General features: G+C 40.2%; 1 protein-coding gene across 10 annotated transcripts in view; it reads right to left on the bottom strand.

Annotated features, from left to right (window-relative positions):
• The window catches only part of ryr3 (ryanodine receptor 3), a 125,400-nt gene extending 98,931 nt beyond the window's left edge, over positions 1 to 26,469 (bottom strand). For all 10 annotated transcript variants that reach the window (XM_032542632.1, XM_032542634.1, XM_032542637.1 and 7 more), the window contains exons 1-2: positions 26,303 to 26,469; positions 7,616 to 7,735 (exon numbers count right to left, since the gene is read on the bottom strand). In XM_032542632.1, coding sequence (XP_032398523.1) covers positions 7,616 to 7,735; positions 26,303 to 26,350 — 168 coding nt within the window. In that variant the 5' untranslated portion in view covers positions 26,351 to 26,469. The remainder of the gene's footprint in view (positions 1 to 7,615; positions 7,736 to 26,302) is intronic.
• Between the last annotated feature and the right edge of the window lie 972 nt (positions 26,470 to 27,441).

The following is a 27,441-nucleotide window of genomic DNA, read 5'->3' as shown; positions in this document are numbered from 1 at the left end:
CTCCACACCTGGGTACAAAAACAGTGTCAGGACTTTACTCTCCTTGACTCTGTTTTTGCCCTTTTTATGTTCCCTCTGCATCCACAAACATATGCTACTGCACCCAACTTCTCTGATTTGCAGAGCAAACTAACGACAACTAGACCTGTACGCACATTGTTTTACCATATAGCATGTTTGCTGGGATCTGTCATGTCACCTTCATTCTGGTGACAGTAATGCTACTTATACATCATCATTTTCTATTCATCTTTAAGCATCTTAAATAAATTAAACCTAAATACCAGGGAGATGCAGTACTGTAAAGTGTGTTGATTAATTAGACACATGCACACATGTAGGCATGTAAGATTGTATCTACATTCTCATATTTATTTCCACAGCAGTAATTGGTGACTAAATTAATTCCAGGCACTGATCTGAGAGAAGAGACCAACTGAGAGGATTAAGCTGCTCAGTGAGGAATGGTGATTATACATAATTCTAATTGTTCTTTGCTTGGACATGTTCCTTGGCTGCCAAAAGGCGTGCGCAATGAGCAATAATTAGTTTGGCTATGGGGCTTATTCCTCAGCACACTGTATTGTTTGGTTCCTGCTACAACAGACTTCCACTAAATTGTTTAAGTTTGTCTGAATGTACGGTGGCCTGCAGGGGCAGACGCACTGCAACTTAAAGGTGTCCTGCCACCCGTATTTCATTACTTTATGGTAATGTCTGAAGTTCTACCATGGACTCTGTTTTTTGTGGTACATATGCCTTGGTTTATGGAGTTAGATTCCTGCCAAAAGGTTGTACACAAAAAAATGTGTTTCACACAAATAAAAGTTGTTTGTACATAAAAAAATGTGTTGCACACAAATAAAAGTTGTTTTGCAAACTGTCTTCAAACGTTACACACACATAAAACTTGTTTTACAAACTGTCCCCAAACGTTGCACTCAAAATATCATTTATAAATTGTCCCCGAGTACAAAACGGTCTCTGCTCGCTCAAAACAGCCTCTCCTCGAGTACGAAACAATTCCACACCCCTCTGTGGCAAATTTCTGCCAAAAGTCACATGATACATTGGGAGTAGTTCTGACTTTGTGACAGCAGGGGGCGCTCTCAAAACAATTGAAACGCCCGGTTTGGCTGAGGAAGACAGACGGCATTTCACAGCTAACACCATGAGCACCCCACAGGGGAGTTTCCAAACTTTCACGGTGAAATATTAATATCTGACTATGCCATAACTATGCAGATAGAGCATTTACAATTTCAGTTAAAGGCACCGCTATGTCACGGCAAGGGACCATGTTACTTTTCAAATCAAATATTGTTGTAGGCTTCAAGTGCCTATACAATAGACAGTTATTTTTTTGTTAAAAAACAACAACATAAAACCCGAATTATGATCTGTTAACAATGCCTTTATCTTGGTATCCACTCTGGTTCTATCTATTTAAAATACCACAATAAAGGGAGAAGCTAACCAGAGGGTCAGATATTAATATTTCACCGTGAAAGTTTGCAAAACTTCCCTGTGGGTGCTCATGGTGTTAGCTGTGAAAGAGCGCTCCCTGCTGTCACAAAATCAGAACTACTCCTAATGTATCATGTGACTTTTGGCAGAAATTGCCACAGAGGGGTGTGGAATTGTTTCGTACTCGAGGAGAGGCTGTTTTGAGCGAGCAGAGACCGTTTGTACTCGGGGACAATTTATAAATGATTTTGAGTGCAACGTTTGGGGACAGTTTGTAAAACAAGTTTTATGTGTGTGTAACGTTTGAAGACAGTTTGCAAAACAACTTTTATTTGTGTGCAACACATTTTTTTATGTACAAACAACTTTTATTTGTGTGAAACACATTTTTTTGTGTACAACCTTTTGGCAGGAATCTAACTCCATATTGGTTACCTTGTTTCGAGCTATTCTAGCGTGGTATAGAAAGCCTGCAGGATACAGACACAATGCAAAAAGAAAACTGCACAATCCCTGAATATGCAAAAAAGAAAGTTCTCCAGGCCGAATCCAGAGTTATTAAAATAGGCATGATGAAAGCGCATGATGAGCGCGAGCAGACCTGATGAGGAGACTGCGCCCTCCACTGGGCACGCTCATATGATGGTTCTCCCAAGGTCCTGTAACTGTAAAAATGGGTATATACACTTGTAAGAGACACGAGAGAGAGAAGCTCATGAACGAGTGTGTTGCTACCGGTTGCTATGACAACACAAACTAACTGTTGCTAATGTGCATGCCCATTGTGACGTCATAGGCCAGTTAACATGGAAGATCCGAGCTCCATGATTGCTTTATGCGCTTTTGAGCACTCTCATTGGAATGTACGGGGCTTTCCGCCAAACGCTGTGTCCAGTTCTCTTCATACATCTATGAGAAAGAGAAAGAGGTCGAGAGCAGGGGCACGCTCAATCTCAGAACGGTGTGCACCGTTGGGTGTCTCCAGCTTATTGGCTTTAAACTCATAATAAAAAGGCAGAGTGCTCTCTCTCCGTGGGGTTTAAAATCAAGCTGTTTCACTTAGCGCTCCTCCTAGAGGCCTGGAGAACTTCCGCTGTGTAAACTGGATGCAGTGTTTATCGTTGTTGTATTTGTTTTCTGAGATTGTGTACTTTTGTTTTTGCATCGTTTCTGTATTTGCAGCGCGTTTGCTAAATGCTGCGCATGTGTTATCAAATTTATGAGGATGTTCTTAATTTGCTTGTGTTTTGTCTATTTGCGTGTTTCTCATTAAGTTGCAGTGAGCTTGCCCTGTTGGCAATCGTAAAGAACCTCAGGTATTTACTCTTGGCAGCATGCCTTTAAAGTTTATGTCTAATCAATAGCACATAAAGCATAATGCCTCCCACACCCTTGTATAAGATCATTTACCTACCCACATTTCTTTGTCTAATCCAAATATTATTTAAATTTAATATTACATTTCATAACAATAGCCAGTTTCACATAACATGTTATCTATCTCTCCCCGCAGAGGAGGACAAGTCATGAAAGGTGTTATGTGAATGCCCGGACTCAGTAACACTACCGGCTGACCATTGACCTCTGCGGTCAAGTGAGAAATGTGAAGAGAGGGGAGGGCTGCTGGGTGATTATGAGAACGGTGCTGCTCTGTAACTCAACACAGACCTACAAGGGAACCTCCAACACTGCTGTGTGTGCATGTGTCCAGTTTTGTGAGCTGAAACCAACAGCCTGCACACATGTTGTATACTCACATTTTCATCACTTGATTGCATTTACACCAAGACACGTTTCCAGTGACAAAGAATCATGTAAAAAGACATTTCTATTAGGCTAGCAGCCCCAAAATCTTACCACAAAACTGGAGACAGGGTCAGTTAAACATCACTTGAAGCTGCTACACCTGTGGTGTCATACGACCTTTCACAGTGATAACTTAACTTACAGCAGACCTTACACCTATTATGAATTATTCACGGCCAATATTCCAATTATCATACTTCTTCCAGGGATGGGCAGACATACTGCACATTCTCCCTTTTCTGGGATTAAAAAAAAAAAACTGTCTCAACAGTCACAGTGACCTTTTAGAAAGTCTGCAGGGAGCTTAACACAAAACAACAAAATAAGCCGTGAAAATGAGTGAAGTGATCCATCAAAAGATCAAACAGCATTTAACAATCTAGAGGCTTGCATCATATTGTATGCTATTTAAAAGACATCAATAAAGTGAAATAAATTGTTTCCATGTTCTCAAGGTTGTCTGCTTTAAATCCTATTAACTTCCTCCTTGCAAAGACATGTAAGTTAAAATGAGTGCTTTGAATCCAATGAAAACTACTCAACCACAAACTGTAAAATAAAACAACCCAGTAACTTTTGTTTGGGGCTGCCTAAATTTACGAAAATGGGATTCAACAAGCCAATCAGATTTGGCTCCCATTCCAACGACACATGCAGGCTCATTAGAAGAAACCGCCCCCCATCTGAGTCTGAGTCTCCACCCTCGGCTTGAGAACTAGCTTTGTAAAGGTGTGCCATATTTTTCTCGCAAGCCAATCAGAGCAGACTGGGCTTTTTGGGAAAGGGTCTTAAAAGAGACAAAACATTTAGTAGCAGTTATGATAACAAGGGTATGAATTAAATTAATCAATGCAGAATAAAGCAAATAGGTATGTACAGTTTGTACTGTACATGTACATCAAGATAAAAAGGTTTTTAAATACATTTGAGCTGCATTATTATTACTTCATATAAGGTGGTTGAGACAGAATTTTAGGACTTCACTTAATTCTAGGATAGTAATTTTCCTCTTGAATATTCAAATCTATGAGCAAAATCCAATTTAAAAAAACAACAACTCTTCTTGGATCTAACTCACTACAGCTTAATTTCTCCCTACCAGCAGCAGAAGCATGCAGCCCGGCTTCATTAGAGTCTAAGAAATGAGGTGTCAACCCCCAGTAGATGACAGCCCCCCCCTCCTCCAAACCACAGCCATCACCCTCGACATGCAGCAACATTTCACACCCAAAGAGGCCGGAAGCGCTGTCACCAGTCGTACCCAAGGTGCGCGGTGAGAGGTGTTTGTGATTAGCAGCCATGAGCTCGGCAGGTGTTGCCCTCTGACTCAACAGCAGTTCCAGGCGGGTGAACAGAACTTGCTGCTCTGTCGCTCAATTAAATCAGGCATGACGTGATATGCACAGCTCATAAACATCCTGGCATTGGAGAGTTTTTTGGTTGTGATCATGTTATCATCATACCAGGACTCCCTGGGAGAAGAGTTACTGTAACTCAATGGGACATTCCCGGTTAAATAAAAAAATCACTCTCACACAAAGTAAGTGTGAAGCCAAATATAAAACAGTAAGAACATCATCAGTATACTGTTAACACTATTCTTCCTGCTCTCCCTATTAAAATGTCAAACATCACTGAAAATGTTGTGACTAATGATGCACATAATGGTATACAACAATTAGGAGGCATATTCTCCAGAGCCAACACGATCTGCTTCATTTTAACGGTATTTTTTTTTTTTTTTTTTTAAGACCTCACAGCACGTTTGGTGAAAAAGAAGATTAATGAGACATGTAACAGAGCACTGACAGCTCTGTTGCCAGCGAGACTAACAGACTGAACAAACCGATCAGGAAGGCTGGCTCCGTTATTGGCTGCAAACAGGACACATTTGAATCTGTGGTGGAGAGGAGGTCACTGAACAAACTGTTATCTATCATGGAAAACCCCGACCACCCTCTCCACCCCACACTGGTCCCACAGAGGAGCTCCTTCTCTAAGAGGCTCCGACAGCTTCAATGTTGCACGGACCGTTACAAGAAATCTTTCCTACCACAGGCGATAAAACGTTTTAACACTTCATCACTAAGTGTTACATAAGACTCACAGACATCACAAATGCACTAAGTGCAACTTGCACAATAGGTTTATTTACATCTTTAACAATACCAGTTAAGTAGTTGTACATTTTTATTCACAACTTGCATATATATTAAACATGTATTCTTGTTTTCTATCCCATTTATTATTTCATGTATATTGTATCCTGCTATTTCATGTATGTTCTGTATGTGTGCTGTGTGTCTGATATTTTGCTGCTGTAACATTGTAATTTCCCGTTTTGGGATCAATAAAATCTATCTATCTATCTATCTATCTAACACCACAGACATCAAAATGCTAATTTTCATCCCACAGTCACAATAAGAAACATCTCTCCTAAAAATAAAAGTAGTCAAAATATCTATTATTATTTTGAACTATTATTAAAATATTTGTTCATGATTGTTCATGTTTTTTCTGCCTGGGCCCAGCCACCACTGGGATGCACCACTGCAGAAACAAGTGCAGGATCCATAACTGGCCCCATGAACACTGTCAGTTGTATTTGTCAGGAACTGAGCATGGGTCACCGCAGTAGGGCAGGAATATTTTTCCATCGCACCACCAAGGCATTGATTGCAAAGATTGTCTCTATCTAAGTAGGTGTAGGCTACTTTGCACCATAGGGGCGTCCACTTCATCCCCATTATTCAACTGGAAAGCTCATTTAAATTAGAGTGGGGGGAGGGGCAGGGAGGATACACAGATGGGTTTCAGTAAAAGAACTCACAAGGGCCTCTTTGATTTACACCATCAGGAAGAGAAACTGCCAAGGAGCGAAAAAGGACTGCAGACTTAGCTATGGATGCAACGTCATTTTGTGCATCTATTTAATTAGGATGGGGAAATATTTTTTCAAAAGGAGGAAAAGTCCCAATTTAATAGTTCAAGGATCCAATTACTGAAATATGTAATACATGTATATGAGAGGGGACACAAATATGAAACAGCGATACTAATACAGCTCCAGCTTTTTTTTGTCACTACACTTAATCAGAATTAACATCCAGATTAAGGAAACCTATCTACATTTGGATTACACAATGAATGAGACAACATGCCTTGTTTTCAGAAAATTAAATGTCTAAATAATCATATCTGGGCCAATTTCAGGAAGCTGAGTAAGCTGCACTCAGTTGATTACATTTCAGGAGTGTCTCTGCTGGATATTACATTTTGTAAATCATTATTTTGTCATTTCATCAAGAAAGCATTTTTTTCGTCTATCAACCTGCTGGGTGTCTGCTTGAACCCCACGGGATATCTCTGCTGTTGCCAGGGGATACATGAAAGGATTGTGAAAACAGCTCAATTCATTTGAAAGAAATGACCATTTGAAAAATATCTATCCACATTGAGTCCTGTAACACCTGAACACCACATGTTGCTATCAAGAGTGTGTAACTAGTTCAGCTCACTTTGCTATGAGCAGAGGAGTTCAAATTGTTCATTAATAGCTGTATAATATACAATATATATAAAATGTAATAATAGCTTAACGTGATGGATAAACAGTTTGAATAGACAGCTCAAAGTAAAAATAAACAGTTTAAATTGTTGAAATAGTTAGATAAAAGTAAGGTTAAACAATTTAAAAATGTAGCTGAACGTGATGGATAAATGGTTGAAACGTCCAGGTTCTACCACTCCAAGGGAGTGTCGTGTTGAAGAGGATGTCACGGCAGTTTGTTCCGTTTTACGCTGCGTCGCCATGGCTATGGCATTCAGCCGAGAATTTTCTCTACTTCAAAACAAAGTAGAGAAAAGCACTGATACCAAAAGTGAGTCAAGCTGAGCTGAACCATGTCATGGGGTTAAAAAAAAAAATAAGGTGGCCGGGTCAGCTCAGTTGGTAGACAGGCGCACATATGTAGGGGTTTACTCAGCAGCTGCGGGTTCGACTCCGCCCTGCGGCCCTTTGCTGCATGTCCTTCCCCAGGCCCTTTTGTGTCTTCTTCTGTCCTGTGAAAATAAAGGCCTAAAAATGCCCCAAAAAGACGGGAATCCGTGCACTAGCACACAGAAAATTAAAAGAAAGCAAAATCTATGAGCTTGAAATATTGTGGTTAGAACTAGTTTTCAGCCAATATATTTTAGGAAGCAAAGGTATCTAGAGTATTGCCTCAACTTCAAAGGTCAATACTATACTTTGTAGCTTTTGTGGCTGCCTGCTTCATGCCAAACTGACACCATGTCTGTCTTCATAATACCCACAGCACAAAGCAAAGCACATCCTCACCTTGGCTTCAGATGTGGATTCCAGGTAACACACACGGTTTCCGAGTCCTTCAGCGGCCAAACAGAACTTGCGATGCTCCTTCTGGATGTTGGCCACACACTGGAGCACCACCTCGTCATCCTGCCAGAGGTAAGAGAGGAGTGTTAAAGCCAAAAATCTTTTGACAATGACCTGTCCAAATATAATAAACAAGACGGGACAAGAAGAAAATAATCTATATTGGCTCAGCTTTGTTGCTTCTCATGCCACCCTCACTCGGAATCAAAATATACCGTAAGGCTTTCAAACTGACACTCAGATACGCACTTCTGACTTATGGAGGTTACTGCTGCTCGTAAAGCTTTCACATGAAAAACGGCGTAAAAGAAACAATTTTGTGGTATGGGGCGGAGGCTTATCCAACCAACTGTAGGGACGAGATTAGGTGAAGCGTATTCCCATATATATTTGTAACATAAAATATGACACACAGAGCAACAAGGTAACCACAGGCAAAGGGCACTTTAAATTGAATGAAACTGTCGAGGAAACCTGATAAAAAGGAAATATATTGTCGAATTCAAAACGGACAACCATTTCAGCAGCAGAAAAGAAAGCAACAAAAACTAGTAATCAATAGCAGCAACAGCAAAGCAGCGTCGAGTAATATTGTTTCTTAACCTGTTATGAAGCTTTTGGTATCTCTGTGGGAGAGGAAACCCTCGATTCAATCAGTGCAACCGATAAATGAACATCTGTATCTGTCAGGGTCGAGAAGGTCTGGCTCCATTTGGCAACACACACAGATATTGATTTTGTTTGTGTACTGTATTTGTGTGTAAGTGAATGATTTGAGAAATTGTGTGTGTGTGTGCGTGCGTGCGTGTGTGTCTCCTGCCAGCTCACGTCCCACACTAATCTGAGCTGATGGTTGCCATGGTTCTGGCTCCCACCTCCTTCACAGCAGTATTAGCTCAATAGATTTAGACACAGGCTGCACAGCACCCACAGACACAGGAGGCAAGATAACAGACCCTGACAATATTCAATGGCAACAAACAAGGGCACTCTGGACCCAAAACTAGAAGGCTTAGTGCAATCGGGAAGTCCCCTTGCACGGCCAGACTACTGTGTGAAGAAAATCCTTTTAAGAGGTTTTTCCACTTTCTCGAATGCATCTCATTATACCGTTACTCCTGCATTAGAAAGCATTCACTAACTCTCCTGTATCCAATAATAAATGAGAAAAGTTTGAATTTTAACACTGCTGTACAGATGGAAATCACATGGAAACAATGAGAAAAGGTGTCTTTGCAAAATCCAGAATCATATTTTAGGAATAGAAACAGATTTTTTTGTCTCTTTCAGCAGATGTAAAAGTTGAAACAGACATTGCAGGAGGCCCTAACCCTAAAGTGAGGTGTTTGCATTATATGTTGGTGGTGCAACACAAATGATATCATGTCTTTCTGGTTTATATAGGAGGTGGCACTACAAATTAGTAGTTGAAGGGTAGAATAAATCTTATACTTTTTTTTAGTTTTTACTCTTTTACTTATGGTAAAATATGATGAACAAAATCACAAGTACAGACGTGCTCAAATTTGTTGGTACCCCTCCACAAAAAACGAAAGAATGCACAATTTTCTCTGAAATAACTTGAAACGGACAAAAGTAATTGGCATCCACCATTATTTATTCCATATTTAATAGAAATCAGACTTTGCTTTTGATTTTTTATTCAACATAATATTGTAAATAAGAAAACAAATGAAAATGGCATGGACAAAAATGATGGGACCGCTAACCTAATATTTTGTTGCACAACCTTTAGAGGCAATCACTGCAATCATACGTTTTCTGTAGCTCTCAATGAGACTTCTGCACCTGTTAACAGGTAGTTTGGCCCACTCTTCCTGAGCAAACTGCTCCAGCTGTCTCAGGTTTGATGGGTGCCTTCTCCAGACTGCAAGTTTCAGGTCTTTCCATAGATGTTCGATAGGATTCAAATCAGGACTCATAGAAGGCCACTTCAGAATAGTCCAATGTTTTGTTCCTATCCATTCTTGGGTGCTTTTAGCTGTGTGTTTTGGGTCATTATCCTGTTGGAGGACCCATGACCTGCGACTGAGACAGAGCTTTCTGACACTGGGCAGTACGTTTCGCTCCAGAATGCCTTGATAGTCTTGAGATTTCATTGTGCCCTGCACAGATTCAAGGCACCCTGTGCCAGGCGCAGCAAAGCAGCCCCAAAACATAACCGAGCCTCCTCCATGTTTCACTGTAGGTATGGTGTTCTTTTCTTTGAAAGCTTCATTTTTTCGTCTGTGAACATAGAGCTGATGTGACTTGCCAAAAAGCTCCAGTTTTGACTCATCTGTCCAAAGGACATTCTCCCAGAAGGATTGTGGCTTGTCAATATGCATTTTAGCAAATTCCAGTCTGGCTTTTTATGTTTTTCTTCAAAAGTGGAGTCCTCCTGGGTCTTCTTCCATGGAGCCCACTTTCGCTCAAAAAGCGACGGATGGTGCGATCAGAAACTGACGTACCTTCACCTTGGAGTTCAGCTTGTATCTCTTTGGCAGTTATCCTTGGTTCTTTTTCTACCATTCGCACTATCCTTCTGTTCAATCTGGGGTCGATTTTCCTCTTGCGGCCACGCCCAGGGAGGTTGGCTACAGTTCCATGGACCTTAAACTTCTAATAATATTTGCAACTGTTGTCACAGGAACATCAAGCTGCTTGGAGATGGTCTTGTAGCCTTTACCTTTACCATGCTTGTCTATTATTTTCTTTCTGATCTCCTCAGACAACTCTCTCCTTTGCTTTCTCTGGTCCATGTTCAGTGTGGTGCACACAATGATACCAAACAGCACAGTGACTACTTTTCTCCATTTAAATAGGCTGAATGACTGATTACAAGATTGGAGACATGTGTGATACTAATTAAAGAAACTAATTAGTTTGAAATATCACTATAATCCAATTATTTATTATCTTTTCCAAGGGGTACCAACAAATGTGTCCAGGCCATTTTAGAATATCTTTGTAGAATAAGCAATAATTCATCTCTTTTCACAGCTTCTTTACTTTATCCCATGACATACCAAAGGCATGCAAGTATACATGATAAAATAGCTTTAATTTCATCACTTTTCAGGAGGAATGAAGCATTATTTCAATGAGCTGTAAGGGTACCAACAAATTTGAGCACGTCTGTATGTACAGATCAAGTAATTCCTGCTTAAGATGTCATATGTGATCAATATATTTAAACAGAAATGCTGCTTAAAGAGAACAATGTTACTGAAATTGAGTAATAAACAAATCATTAGTGGTCCAATTAATACATAAGCTAATTAGTGCTCATCCAATAAAAACGCAAACAATTCAAGTCTTTCAGATTTACCAACAACCTTCTAAAGATATGCTTTGGTCAGTATGTGTTGCAGGGCAATAAAAATTCAATCTTCAAGCACTTGAGTTAAATGTCACAGTGAAGTGGATTGTGGGGCAGAGCTGGCACAGCAGTGTATACCATCAGCATTTTGAAATACCCCGAGACCCAACTTTGGGCTTCAGGGAGGTGATTACAGATAGCAGAAATCATCAATATTGGCTCCGAGTCACTGCTGCAGCTTTCCTGGTAGTTGTGTGATGGAGGAAGCACAGCTTGTTGTTTCAGGCTACAAATAGAGAAACTCAATATGGCCACTGGATAAATGAAGACTTGTCACCTCTTTAATATCAAGTAAATACACCTCTTTCTTTTCGGATGTTTGTAATCGTGGTGGCCTTATGAACCCAGCAGGACCTGGCACCATTAATGGCATACATGCCATAACTATGTGTTTATGTAGCATGCCTTTTTAAAGGTGTATAAAACTGCTAGTGCCAAAATCGTTGTATAAATGGGACCAATTATACGATATGTTTATTTCTAAGTATGGAAAATCCTTCTATAATATTATAAGATCACTAAAATGCTACACTGAAAGCCAGGCAACAATACAAAATTGAATTGGATGCGCAAAAAAAAAGTATTTCTCACTTGGAAGTGCAGTTTCAGAACACTTCAGAACCAGAAGTGGTCAGAGTTGCACTAGGATCAAAAAGCTACCCAGTCATCTGAGAAGTGTGAGACAGTGGGAAGAAGAGCAGAATGGATGATAATACCAACATACAGTACATAACCGGTGTGTATTGGAGGGCTAAATGCCAAGAAAGGATACTGTACATAGTCTCGTTAAAATCCAATCGCTATGATCCAATCTCAGCAACTAATGAAATAACCATGTGTGTGTACCCACAGCCGATACACTTTAAGACACTTTCTGTCTCTCTCTGTACCCCTGACTTGATCCCAAGCCAGGCAAAGTGATCCTCGCAGCAGCAACAGAGTGACCATCTGCTAAACAGCTAAAGAGCAGCATCAGTACTATGTATAGGGCCCTGGCCTGTGGCAGGAGGAGGTTGGGTGGCTGCTTTACCCAGCTTCAAGTGTAGAGCGGGAATTTGACCCTGCCCTCTCCCAACCCGACCCCACCCCTCATCACTACCCCTCGATATCCCTTTAGATCCTGCAAGTCCAACAATTCTCCACCCGATTAAACAAAAGAGTGTCACTCTGGTATAGAGCTTCGGTTGAACGACCATTGGCATTTGTCTTCAACAGACCCTAAACGTTTCCCACTCTTCTCTTGCTCTATTATTTTTCTTCTTCTTCGTTTACTAAGCAGCCAGTGTCTCTTTCACAGACAGCGACAGGTGTATCTGTGTGTGTGTGTGTCGCCCGATGCATCCACCAGCCGAAACCCGAGAGCTACAGATGCTCTGGCGTGCCAAATAAACTCCCACAACTCACCCTGCTGCTGCCACCAATGTGAACTTGAGAAAATGTGAATCTGTTCAATCCCTCAGCTCTGCTATTTTGACACGCATGCTTTGCACATGCTCAGTGGAGATCAACAGGCACACTGAGTAGGAAAAGGGCAGATTGGGGGTTAAACACGGAAGGGAATTAAACAAATTCCAGCACGTTTGGTCTCCTTGTTCACACTGTCTCACTGTGTAGTCTGTCTGAATTGCACTGACTGCACTGGAGTCGTGTTTCTCGTAAATGTCAGGCAGGGTGCTAAGTGCAGGTTGAGCTACATGTTTTTAGTGAAGCTTAGCTCACACCATGGAGAGAAAAACAGATACAGTGTAGATGTGTGAAAACTACAACCTGATAAGCCAGATAAAGGATGACATTGGTGCCTATATGACCACCGTATTTTAAATGAGATTCAAATGCTAGTTTCTGGCTATGTCAAAAAATGTTAAACCTCCTAGAGACGTAGGAAATGGGAGAAATAGTGAGTGTAAAAAATGATTGAAGGTAGCGGGGAACAAGACAAAGTGCAGTGACGGGGAAAAATAGGACTTGAAGCCAAAACAGAAAAAGATGAAGATGTAAACAAGAGGGGGAAAGATGGAGGCCAAAGAGACACTGGTTCATGGGAAAGCGATTCTCCAGCAGGTTTTGCCCCAGTCTGTCACTACTCCATCTATTTAATCAGATCAGTTAGTCAATACAGTTGGCTTTACTGTTTGCACCTGCAGCCACTCCAGACATCTCAAACACAAACAGGGATGCAACAGATCCCTATTTATAGGCTGGGCAAATGGTGGTGGTGGTAGCTGACTGGCTCCATAATTAAGATCGGCTCAGTTATCTCTGAGGAAAAACAAATGTTCCAATCATGTACAAATCTGTTTTAAAACAAGGTACGTACAAATCAAACCATTCAGGTCTACCAAGCTGTGACGGAGCGCATGACTGCCATCACGGTAGCTATATGCTACCTATTTCAGCCCTCAAAGACAGACCTTAAATGTTGCCTGTATGTATATATATATATATATATATATATATATATATATATATATATTATATATATATCTTATATATTCTGTTAATATATGTTATTTCATCAATATTCTGAATGATCACCTATTCAATCACCTTTACTTTAACACCTGTTAAGCTATTCCTCAAATGTTTTATGTGAATTGTATATACATACGTGTAAATTTCTAGTTTAATCGATATATTCTTTTTGGCTGTATGGAGCTTTTAAACTTTCTAGTTACCTGAGCCACCCCTGAATTGTAGAGTTGGTATGTTCCAATTTGAGGGGCAGGGCTTCAGGCCTATATAGCCTGGCAGTTGCGTTTGCTCATGACAGAGAAAATAAGTACAACCTGAGGGATTAAGCAGTCGGCCTTACTGGGTTAACAATAAATATCCCATCTTATCACTGTCACCTCGGATTCACCTTGAGTGTTTTTCCACTTGCTCACCACTACTAGCTACAACTACCCACAATACAAGCTATTTTACGGCAGGATTTATTAAGTGGTTTAGTAGATCTCAAATCCCTATCAACCTTAATGATAGTACTCCTTATCTTTGAGTGACAGACAGTGGACATTGAGTCAACATTCATGTAATCTATATCCTTGACATAAGGAGTGCTCTGTTGCCTCCAAACATCTTCCGGATTTCACTCATTTAGGCCGGATAGCCGTTGCCTTGGGCTTACTTTTTTAAACTCTGGTGGATTTCTGAGGACTCTGGTTAACTGCTCCTCAGATCTCTGCAGGGTAAATCCAGGCAGCTAGTTAGACTATCTGTCCAACTTTTAAATGAACACATTCCACCAAAACAAGTTCCTTTTGAGCCTGTTTTGCAGCGGCACCGCCCAAGACAATTCTGATTGGTTTAAAGAAATGCCAATAAACCAGAGCATGTTTTCCTCCCATCCCAAATGCTATGTGGAGTAGCCAGACTCTCCTCCAGCCCGCTTTGGAGAAGGTAACTTCCAAATCTCTAAATTCAAAAAGGTATTTGTTCCAGTTAGTTGGTTAAGAAATAGCAGGGTTCAGTTTATGTATTACGGTACATTAATAAATGCCATGGCGACAGGTGACCTTATAGGTTTTTTCTGGACAAAAAGTAATTTTTAATAACTATTTATGTGAAGGTAAGTCTAATGCAAGGCATTTAAAATAAAAGCCTACACGTCCCTATTCAATGATTAGGGAGTAAGATCAGTGTTGGTAGATGTAGAATGCTGGGAGAAAAACGTTGCAAGTTAGCCATTAATTTGGCTCAAATATTTATGTCTCTGGAAAAGGAGACAGACAAATGAAGATGGAGTAAGAGTAGGCAAAGAAAGAGAGATAATAGGCCCGTTCAGGATGAACTGCGCCTCGCCTGTAAAGTGGACGAGAGCAGGCAGCAGCAGCCGGGGGCGGGGACAAAAAGCTGCGGTAAACTCTGACAGTTTCCAGCCGATTCCTGCAGCCTTCAGGCTGAACAGGAAGTAAAGAAACACTCACATCCTGTCTGATTCTGATTTAATACAAATGTTTTCAGACCCATATATCAGCTTGTACACAGTCTCCAGTTTTTATTAAGACAAAGTAGATGTCAAAATTCTCCACATGCAATCTGTTGCTGATGTTAATAAACAACAGACTGTAGATGATCCGTAATCAGAGCGGATTTAGTCTCTTTGACTTCTAAATCAAACTATCAGCCACGCAACATGTGTTCTGGACAGAATAAGCCTTTAAATCAGACAAATAGCTATTAAAATCCCTCCGATTCAAAAACAAACGAAACGTTTTTATAGAAAATGTCATTTTGAGTCTATTCTGGACCAATCAGCTGTTAAATCAGCTGAGAGGCCGGCAATTCCCAGCATGCTCTGCGTTCGCCTGGGTCTCACAGTCGGTGAAAAGCAACGGCGCTTTTCAAACCTGCGGCCGCCTTGATCTCGTAAGATTATCGTCGCCCACGTGTGCATGACGTCAGAGCAATTCTGCGCATACCTGGTTAATCTCGAACGAGCCTATTGTCCTTTCACAACACTCTGATGCATAACACAGACATCTACTCCCTTCTGTGTTTAAGCAGCAGTAGCAGTTCCACTGGGAGTGGACTGTCATTTTCTCCAAAAGCCAGACTGCTCTTTGTCATACGCGACTGATTCATAAGATGTAACAATGAAGGAGATTACACCTCTTAACCAAGCAGCCATTCAGCTCCAGAGTACAAACAGAAGGGAGTCAATGTGGAGCCGAAGTGTGTGCTAGCAGGAAAATGACAAGATCTAGACCATTCATTTCACATTACCAGCTTTACATAGCACTCATATACTTATTACAGATAATGACGTGCGTTTTTCCTGAATGCAGATGAGACACATTATGGACCTCTCAGATAGAGAAACATTAGAACAGAGGACATGAGCAGTCTTGTTCAGAGATGCCAAAATCAGGATAATGCTCTCACCAAAAGACTACATATTCTTTCTGACCTCGGGATTGACACAAAGAGATTTGTCACTGAAGATACATTTACCTTATCCCATCTCTGTCACACGTTATGTGCCGACATAGGCGAATGCAGAATGTGTGTCGTTGTGCATATAAGTGTGTGTGCATGTCTGAGACGACATCAACAAAATTAATTATGCACTGCACATTTGAGCGCTGTATTAAAAAATTAAATAAGATCAGTCAAGCAGGTTTTGCCCCGCAGCACACTGCCATGGATCACAGAGTCTGAGATTTATATGGTGTTCCTATAACAAATTGGATTTTCTTGGCTAAGTCTGTACGCATATTGCTTTAAATAATAGAGGCCCCCCCCTCCCCACCCATGCACGCAAGGCCGAGGTGTCCACCTCAGCATAAGCGTTGAGAAATGGGGGCCCTCTGGTCAGGGACGAAGCTGTAGCCTCTCTAAAGTCCATCATCCTGTCTGATGAGACAGAGCGGACACAGGCGAGATGAAGGGGGGGGGTGAAGAGGTAGATAGAGGAGTGCTTGTCTGGCTTTGAGGTGAAAAGGAAGTGCAGATCAGGTGAAGTGAAAACATTCACATGAAGCAATCTTAAGCCTTCTTTTCTCCCCCCCTAAGCTCTCAGCTCCTGACCCAGGCCGACAGTTCTTTTCTCTCTTATCCTGAGAGTCAACTTTGATGCTAACTTTAGATGATTTGACCTCTCATGCCACAAAAGCCTCAGCAACATGAAAAGGTGAGGAATACGTTTTACACAGAGGTCAGACTTTCATTCCTCAGACAGACTGGATAGCCATGGGTCAATAAGGGGACGTGACGAGATATACATTCAATGAGCATTAAAGTGTTTCAGAATACGTCAGCGGCTGTCTGTGACAAGTTAAACCTCCCTCTCTCACAAGGGCTGGAAACTTTTTTTCAGATCCATCAAGCTACATGATGTCATCTCCAGACAGCGGCTGTCATGGTTGAAGGCCTCCAGCAAATAGAAAATGGTGTTTCTAAGATGTTGGTGGGCTTACTGAAAAAAACTAAATATGAGTGAATTATTAGCAAAGTGACACCGAATCATGTTTTCTGAAAATGAAACTATACTTAAATCCCGTCTTGTCAAAAACATTGAATTGGCATCAGAAATATAAACAATGGATCATTTCTAAGCAGCGATTCGGTTATAAAGTGATTGAGTGCTTGATCCTCCCCTTGCCATAACTTGGTGGTGCCCTTAAGCCAGGGCTAGCACCCAACTGCACCAGCAGAGCTCTTCAGGGACTGTGTTGCAAGGCTTTCTGTAAAAGAACTTTCATGCTCAGCTAACTCAAATCTTAAAGCGCCTATAATCAATATTCTTATGAAAAGTCTGTATCAAATGACAATGTGAAAACCATGTCATAGTCTGAGCCTAGTGTAACGCCGTCCGGCCCACAACTTGAATGTTGTGGTTGACTGTGACCGCTCTTTCGGGATGGTTTGTCTGTACACAATATTTATTCTCTTGACAAATGCAATATCCCCCATAGTTGTCACAGACACACTACAGGAAAGTGTTATAACCTGTTTATTTTTTATTACTTCTGCTCTCACAGTCTATATATTTTTTTTTTTTTTGGTTTAGTATGTTTACAAGCTCCTTGTTTATACTAGTATTCATCCACAATATTCATAGTTTATTATATATTGTGTAGTTTGTATAGTGTCTACATTCTTTTCCTTATTTTATTTTATTTCATATACCTTGTATCATCTTATTCTATTTTAGTTATGACCACCTGGTAAACATTAGGGGTGGGAATCACTAGAGGCCACGATACTCATGTCACGATACAATATAATTGCAATTTGAAATATTCTGCAATATTTTGCAATTTTATTATTTAATTATTTATTCCCAATTTTAAATGATGTCCCCGAAAGGAAACTTTGTCAAAATCTGTTTCATCTAAAAAGATACATTTCTCTGTTTGTTCCTCTCACTTTAATTTTATTGCTGCAAAATGGGATTGTCAAGCAGACAAAATGACCAACACATATTAATAATAGATCAATACATGACTTCTTTTTATTGATACAGTATTGCCACAGAAAATGTCGCGATTGATTTTTTTGACTAAACCACCAGCTGTCGTCAGATTCCGATTCTAATGTTGATGATTGGTGCACAGAAGTAAGTCACATCGCCTTTTTTCCAATTAAGCCCCGTCCACTTCAAACCAGCAAAAAAAAAGCACAAAGAAAAAAAACTACCGTTAAAACTAATGTGTTCCTCTAGCATCCCCGTTTCATAAAGTAAGAGGCTGGTTAAGAAAAATATGTTTTCAGGGGCATTTAAAGGTGGCATAGTAAAAGGCTAAAAATAACTGGTTTATAGAAGAAAACCATTATGGGCACAGAGCTGACAACAAGCTTGTAGGTGTTTAATGAAAATGGACCCAGTGACCTACAGTAGAAGACACTTAAAGAGGCTCACTGTCTGCACCTTTCCCAGTCCTCTGTTGATTAATGAAGGTAATTATTTGGGTTGAGAGTCCACTCAGGCTGCTGCTGCTCCCAGATTCAACTGCTAACTCAGCCTGGACCACCACAACAACATACTACACTGTTGTTCCTTCTGAAACTTGAATACCAAAGTCAAATGACTTTGTATTTTGGATTATAGTTTGAATCGTGGTGCACACAGTATGGAATGACATTGTTAAGTAAGTGTATTTAGAGCCAATATTCAAAACGAGGTACTGATTTTGACTGCATAATGTTTGCTAATTAAATTTGTTCCATTTTAGAAGAAGTAGAAACATAATGTAATAGTAAGCACCCTTAGTATACCCTTAACATTACAAGCCAATAGATTATTTTGCAGTTAATGAGCATAGTTCTAACTAGATTTTACAAATCTTCAATCAACTTCATACATTTTAATGCAACTCCAAAAAAAGAGCTCATCCTGCATATAGCTAATCTTAAAGCAACACCAAAACACTTTTCCTCTTCGGTCCCCCTACAGGTTGGAAGCGGGATTGTCTCATTGGAACTACAGATCTGCTCCCCGATCTGGCAAACTTGCAAAGTGAGGTTATAGGCAACAGAGGGCCACAGAGTGAATGCAGAACTACCGTTCACCCTGATACGAGTTGCTGAACCACTGAAACGATTTTGGAAACATTATTTTAAGGTACAAAAGAATCTTTGGTGTTGCTTTAAATGATCAATAAGTGTTATTTAACTAAACAAAACTGCCCCCAGTCAAACCCCTCACATCTCATTTACACATTACATTACATTACATTACATTACATTACATGTCATTTAGCTGATGCTTTTATCCAAAGCGACTTACACGTGCTATATATACTTTGTCAGAGGTCACACGCCTCTGGAGCAACTAGGGGTTAAATGTTTTGCTTACACATTGGTTGATGTATCACAGTGGAAATCAAACCTTGGTCTCCCACACCAATGGAATGCGTCATATCCACTGCGCCATCACCACATTAAAAGCACGAAGGAGAGTTACTCTTGGTTAGGGATGGCAACAGGCTAGCTACCCTTCAGCCGGTGCTGCCTAAGAACACACTGTACCTTTGCCATCGCAGCCTGCTCCATCCACACAGAGGAAATCCTTCCTATTCGATTTAAATCAATCTGAGGGAGGTTCACCTGAGGTGCATCTCTCTTTGTCTCACTTTACAACTCTCATTGAACAGGCAACCCTTGCATGGGCATCAACTAGTGCAATAACGTAAATGCTACTGTGCTGGAATGATGACTTTGAGATGGTATAGATTTTCTCTGCACAGAGAAATTACGAGTCCATAGCGCTTCTTACTTTCCATTGTTCCAGGTTGTGCAGCACATTTGCGGTATCTGGGCTCAATTTCCAACAATCAGGAGAAGCCATGAGCTCACATTTATTCTTAAGTATAGCTTATCCTTAGACTTATTGATATTAAACAACTTTATTTTGTAATCTGATCATCCTGAACATTTTCACCAAAAACTTAACATTAATATTATTGAATCTTGGGATTTAATAAAAAGCCCCAGAACAGCTACTGTAGAGCCTTTTGAAGTGAGATTGTTTTGTCAGTTGCTGTTTTCAGGGGAAACAATTAACTTTAACGTTAAAGTTTTAAGTCAATGTGGATGATGAATTGTCATGTAAACCTACTCAAAAAAAAATAAACATGTGACTTCCATGACAACTCTGTCCTTCTGATGAAAGCAGTGATATGATCAAAAGTTATCATGTGTTTGAGATTGTTTTATTTCAACAATGTGTTTTTTTTCGTAAAAATAGTATCTGGTGGAAACTAAACAATACTAATTTAGGCAACAACAAAACAATCAAATATGGTTTAAACTTAAAAATAGTTTGAGAAAGGAACTAGTTTTCACTTAAAAACGCACTGTTCACTCATCCCCTACATTTACAGGGTATGGTATGCTATTAACATCACTATGCACATGATTGTCAGCAGAGATTCTTTATCAAACCAAAAGGCCCCCTTTGGTTTTATTTTTTATACAGTTTTAACTCAGTGTCATATTTCATCTCACACTGTTTTCATACAATCAATCACCTGACATCTGCAGAAAGAAATTGAAGAAAATAATTTCTAAAAGGGCAGACCTCCGCCAACGCCGAACGCCAGATCTCGCATTGTTAATGAATGTGAAAGATAGTGTGTGTATCCTGCTTCCAAAACAACCAAGATGGTGTAGTGCTAGCCAAATGTGTGTTAGTGTCGGTGTGTCCACCTGTTCAGCCTTAATAAGAAATCTTATTCATCAGTATGTACAGAATGTTAGCCTCAGATAACAGAATTATACAAGCTTTAGCCCACATTGATTTTAGCTCTGGCAGGTATACATCTAGGCTGTGGAGACACTGGAGCTCCTGTTTGTATATTAGAGGTAAAGGTCGTTGACCTTTTTATTAATTCATATGAACTCTACTACATATTAATTGGTTTATTTTTGTAAATACTACTTAGTATAGTAATAGTAATAGTACTTTTTATTGCACTATGGACATTCCATTTGTGTCCTGAAAAAGTAATTATTATTATTATTATTATCTGGCCTGTGATTCAGATCCGTTCCAAACATTTATTCATTGGCCCATGCTATACCCCTCCACCAAGTTTTATAAATATTTTCCATAATCCTGCTGACAGACAGGCAGTTTGTATGCCCCCCCTCCTCATTTTGACGGACACTGGACTCCACTCTTGTATGCATACTTTAACAACTCTTTAACCAATTTCATCAGAGTAACTCAACCAAATCCTGCCGTCATCACAATATTTTATCAGAACATAAGCTTACACTCTTCATTCTTTGGATTAAGATCCAGAACCTAAACTCCAATCTTTTCCGGCCACCTGCATGTATTGCACAATAATTGGATTTTCAACTAACACAACGTGCCAAGCACACCAGAAATCTACCAAGTTGCACCACATTCATTGTAGATTTGTAGACACTTGCTATGTTCAACTTGAAAGCCCATTGACACTGTCCATCACTTTGCTGTATATTACCGTGTGGTATCAAGCATTTGATTTCTAAATGCTACTTCATCCCTATAAACATGGTGTTAAAGAGTTTCTGGTCTTGTGCTGCCCCGACTCAAGCTCTGCCCCTGGTGTGGTTTAGTGCCAGGGGAGCAGAGCTGTATGTGCTGTGGAAGCATCATCTTTAAAAAGGCTAAATTTAACCCCCCAGAGTATTCGCCTTGGTATGCAGAAGGCTTCCAGAACATAAACTCCAAATAAGCCCAGAGGAGCTTGTGGTGGACTGCAAGCCTCGATCACCTGGTTTTAATAAAAAAGGAACAGTAGCTCACCTGGAAAACTAAGTTAAAATTGAACCTCATATTTCTTAAGAAAAGTATAGAAAAAAAACCTTGAATGACCTTTAGTTTAACCCCACTTAGTAACTGTAGCTGCTCCTGCCAAGCCTTCCATTCTCACACAGCACACATATGCAGTTTGACGATAACGGTGGAAATTTACCACACAACAATATCGGCAATGAATAGAAACAAGGGGTCTCCTAATTCCAGACCGAAGTAAACAAAAGCAGAAGCTTTCTAGCAAACTAAACCTTTAAAAAAATACATTAGGGGTGGGAGATATCGCCAGAATCTGCTATCCTGAGAGGTTATTTCACATCTCGATAACAATATACAGTATATGGCATGTTTTCTGGTAAAGTCATAAATAGTCTATATGAAATAACCACATGCCTATTTTGGTATACTCCTGTGATAATTAAATACATGACAAAGTACCAAGCATTTTCTCATTTTATTAACAACTTTGGTGCAAAATGAGTTTTTCCATTCTAATTTCCACGAGGAATGACTGTAACGGCATTATCTAACATATATATAGTAGATTTGTGACCTCCCAACCGTACAAAAGTCCTAACGCCTCCTTGAAGGCAACGTTTCTGATGACAGGCTGTGTGCATTTCTCTATGAATTGAGTGTTTTGATACTTTCACAGTATTCACATACCACCTAGACCTGCTTCTTAATTAAAAAAAAGCCATGGAAATCTGACAGAGTGGCCAGTTTTATGTAGCTCAACTACATTTTTACAATTTTCAATAAATGTGACTATCACCTGACTGTGACAATGTACTCTAGTGTCATTTAAGTGAAGAAGGTATTATTTCTTTGTTTAGTATAATGTTGTTATTCCATACAGCAACACAAACAATAGGTAGCGATACAACTAATAACACAAGTGACTGCACATTATTGTATGATGCCACTGCAATCATCACTTAGTATTCTCATAATACTGGAGTTAGCAGACTGAGAACATTTCTTGCATAAATTAAAGCCAAAACAACGTTTGAAGTACAAGCCAAAGCTGAATACAGATCATTTTCTTAAAGCTATAGTGTGTAGTTTCTGTCTCTCTCATGAGGAATTCTAAGTAATTAAAACAAAACTGTTGGTGCGTCCAATTGATACAAGCCTTCGGTGATCGTGCACCGTCCCCACCTATCCTCCACACAGTTGCTGGTAGCCAAGGAGGACACAGAGGATTAACAAAACATGATGGATTCTTCAAAAAAGTTAATTATCTTCACTTGAGCTTTTGTGCAGAAAAGTCAACGGATGCCACAATCTTCTGAACACAGCCACACTGAGAGATCCAGAGGGAGTTGTGTGGAGCTGATAGTCTTAATAAGCTTTGTAGCAACTTATTTGGCAATGGCTTGAATGTAATGGACATTTAGTGATATCAAAAAGTTATGCACTAAAGCTTTAAGGTAACCACCAAACCACCAAAGTTAATACTATTTTGTTATCATTTGCATGTGTGCACTGAAGTATGACATTTTTTCCATTAAAATATGTATCTCTGGAGAGTTAAAGAACTGTCCAAGAAAAGCAATTCCTAATCAGTAAGCGAAGGATTTCAATGCACTGTGAGTCGTTTTGTCATTAATTTAAACTTTAGTATCTCCATTATCGGCTTCAGGGTCTGTAAAGTTACAGATGGTACTGCAGAGGTGGAACATTTTCCCTCACTTTACTTAGACAGAGAAGCTCTCATTGCTGCCAGCTTTCCCAATGTTACACATCAACAGCAAGGTGAGACTGGCTGACGTCTGTGCTGAAATTAAATCCCAATGTCTGGACTTCTGTCAACACCTGACAGCCATGTCTTTCAAAGAAGACTTTAAAATTTTATTTTTTCAATAAACATCTGACTTGGAGGACTTCCAAAACTGAAAGAAAAACAACGCTACAAATGCAATCAATTAAGCAAAAGACATGCCATTTGTTAAAAGGCGTATGCCAAAATGTTCAACAGATTGTGTTTGTAATATGTTTCAATTAGCGCTTTTTTTTTAGGGTTTCCTGTTAGGGCATGTTTCTCACACCGCTAAGGTTTGATAACAAAGCTATGTGGAGCTCAAGGGAACCCCACTTCTCAAACCACTGTTGTCATCAGATAACCGGGATGCCATTGTGACAGTAGATCTGACAGGCATGGGTCAGCGTATAACTGGCATCACAAATAGGAGCTGTTAACGGCAGGGTCCTGCCTGTCACTAACAACCAGCCAAGCCTTCACAGGGATTACATATAGAATAATAATATACCATGTATATCAACATCTCAAACCCATTAGAGATTTGAGTCAGCCAAATGGACACCCGATGTAAAACCAGAACAAACAGAACGTCACTGAAAAAGGACCACTCCAGCGTGTTTGCATGTTTTAGTTCCTTTAATGCCCACATTATATAAAGGAAAAAATGGTTTTATTTGCCATGAAATATTACACAGTGGTAGTGTATTTTGAGAGAAGAGAATATATCAAGTTGCATTATAGGAAATAGGATCCAGGAACTAACTACTAGGAACTAAAAAGGCAGGATATCTTGGCCTCTGCTGCTACTGCTAATAAGTCCGCCAAGCTCTCTGTATGGCAGTCTATTAGTGCGCTGCTAAAACTTGCTTGAGTTATGTAGCCCAAAGTGTATTTTCTTCACTTTTCACTTATTTGCCGCAGGATATTCCGCCGGATGCATGTATTTTTCCGTATTCTTTTGCTTTCTTTGAGATATCTAGCTAGACTCTCTGTTCAATCTGAGTTTTCTTTAGCGGGGCTATTTTGCAGCGGCTCTGTGCAGAGTTTAACGCCGCCCATGACGATTCTGACTGGTTTTAAAAAATGCCAATAAACCAGTGCACGATTTCCTCCCATCCCCAAATGCTATATCGAGTAGCCAGACCCTCCCTCAGCGTGCTTTGGAGGAGGGTCTGCCAAAGGGAGACCATGTAGCCCATTACAGTTAACCAATGTTTTTTTGACATTTTTCTGTCCATGTTACTCTTTCGTGGTGATGCAGTTTAAGTATAGAATAAGTCTGCGATGCATGTCCTCACTGCAACAATGCAACGTGATGTTAACTGTGATGTGATTACACAACTCAAGCAAATTCCAAAAATGGACTGATAGGCTAGATTTTTTCGTATTGGACAGAAATGAACTGAAGCCAATGGTCGCTTGAGCAAAATACTGTTAATCAACATAGCTAAATCACAGCAGCATTGTTTGCAGAGTGGTTACTTGGTATGTAAATGTAGTGATTAGTAAATGGGCTAAAACATGGGAAAACGCCGGTAAATTCCCTGTAATACTAAATCTAAATCTAAATCTAATATAATAATATAAAAATATAAAAAAATATAAACTAAATACATTTGCCTATTTAGACAGCAACAGCTATAGTAAAAACAAATTTAGGAACTTGAGATGTATACCTTTTTCTAATTTTTTTGGAACATGCTTATTTGATTTAGGGTTTAGCACTCCACTGTGAATTCCAATTGTTGACAAAAAAAACTATTTTTTCAACAAAGTAAAAACAAACTGCTATGACATAAGGAAAGTTGTGAAAGTTGGGCCCAGATACATGAGGGGACCTGGATAAGGTTCAAGGTTTTCAATGACACTATACATTATACCAATAAAGATATATGACGATTCAAAACCTACACTTTTACAAAATGTAGACTACAAATAACGTGCAGAGTTAAACTCAACACAAGGATAAGGCCAACAAAATAAATGCACGATGATATGATATGAAACCAGAAACGGTAGGATGTAACAGCTGGGCATGCAGAAGAAATGAGAATCATTGCTCTCCATGCAACACCTGGGTCACAAATCTGCATGAGGCTAGAGAAGAATACGTGCGCGACAGATATTTTGACCACCAACATACAAGCTGTCATATCATTTACAAGGATAACTGCTGTGCATAACAACATAGAGGCAACGTAAGCAATCTGCGTCAAACAACTAAAATAGTAATCAACAGGAGGTGGCTTGCGCGTGAGAACAACTTATGGAAACTCTTCTCCCCTGGGAGGAGAATGCATCCATAAAAAGTAAGAAAATGCCGAATAGAAGAAAATACATGTTTTTTTTACACAATGCCTTCTCGAGAAAAACAACACCGATCAGAAAACAATGAAGGGTGGAAAATAAGAAAGGGGCACCAGCAGACGGGAGCCTCATTGAGATTCCCCACATCTAGAGTCCTGTCGACAGGTGCGCTGTGGCCGTGGGGTGCAACCTGCGGCATCACCCCCCCCCCAAAAAAAAAATCATCATTCGTGCACAAGCAAAGTCAATATGAACCACTGACGGTGCATTTTCTATCCAAAACTTCCACAATAATCCCACTTGGATCGGTGATTTACTTAATTGACGTGCTGTCCGTCGCCTTTGAAGGCGTTAATTGGCGAAAGGAAACTGAAGTGCACGTTATGAAACGGCTCAGCACGCACCCATGAAATTATCTTTACTTACAGTTCTCAAGAACTGGATCTCGTCTTCCCCTTCTCCGCCCTCAGCCATGGCTGTGATAGAGCCTGCTCAGACTCTGGAAGCCACCGCTGACTGCCGGCAGAAACGCGATGCTGTGCCTCTCAAGCCGATATTAGCATACAGCTCATCCACAGCCATATAGGGCAGCCCGGCCGAGCCCCCCACCCCCCACTCCCCACTCCCTCCTCCCCCTCTCCTCTCCTCTCCCACCTACCTACCCCCCATTCTTCCTCCCCCTCCTCCCTGCGCCCCGATGCCAGCAGCAGCAGTGCGGACCAGCGGGCTGACGGAGCCGGGGCATCAAAGGACGAACCGGTGGTGGTGGTGGTGGTGGTGATGCTGCTTTGCTGGTGTTGATGATGCTCTGGGGCTCAAATACTTCTACTTTTGAAATGTTTGAGATGGAAGTCCTTTTAGTCGGCACCCAGCGGCTCGCTGTCTGCCCATGACGCATGGTGGTCAGAGGGGACAGCTACTTGCATGGGGGGTGAATGTAAAGTTATGAATGGCCACCTCGCGCTCCCTCACCCCTTCAAACAGCTGACACATCACACTTGTGTCAAAAGTCTGCGGACATCACATGTAATTTTAGTTTACAGAAATAGATCACAACTTGCCTGTTGGTTGCTGATTAAGCACACTCATACTGTCTTGCTAAATTGCATACAGTATGTCCCTATTTATATTTATGCACCTTACTTTATCCTCACTTGTTCCCAGCTTGCTTATTTACTTAGGCTACTTACATTCTTTGCTTATTCATTTGATAGAAATAAGAGATGAAGATAAGTGATAAACTCAGACTCAGGTGGATTTAGAGCATGTTTATGTTTAAGCTGGCTCAATGTGTGTTTTTATGGCACTATAGAAAAGTTTAATGTGGTCATCATCATTTAGGCTGCAGATGTATGTGTCATTTGAAACTAGCAAGAAGAAATACCAGTGGCTCTATTAAAGCACTGTGTTGTTGGGAAACAGGGACATTACACCTGCCTGTCCACACTGACTTATTTATACTGACTTGATTTAATAAACATGTTAGATTTAACAATGATGTTAGTAAGATATGAACCATATTGTTTCTCATCGTTAAATGAGATAAAGTCAGCTTTTCAATGAGT

Source organism: Etheostoma spectabile, chromosome 18, assembly GCF_008692095.1.
Source record: "Etheostoma spectabile isolate EspeVRDwgs_2016 chromosome 18, UIUC_Espe_1.0, whole genome shotgun sequence".
Lineage (NCBI taxonomy): Eukaryota > Metazoa > Chordata > Actinopteri > Perciformes > Percidae > Etheostoma > Etheostoma spectabile.
This window is presented reverse-complemented; position numbering and strand designations above follow the sequence as displayed.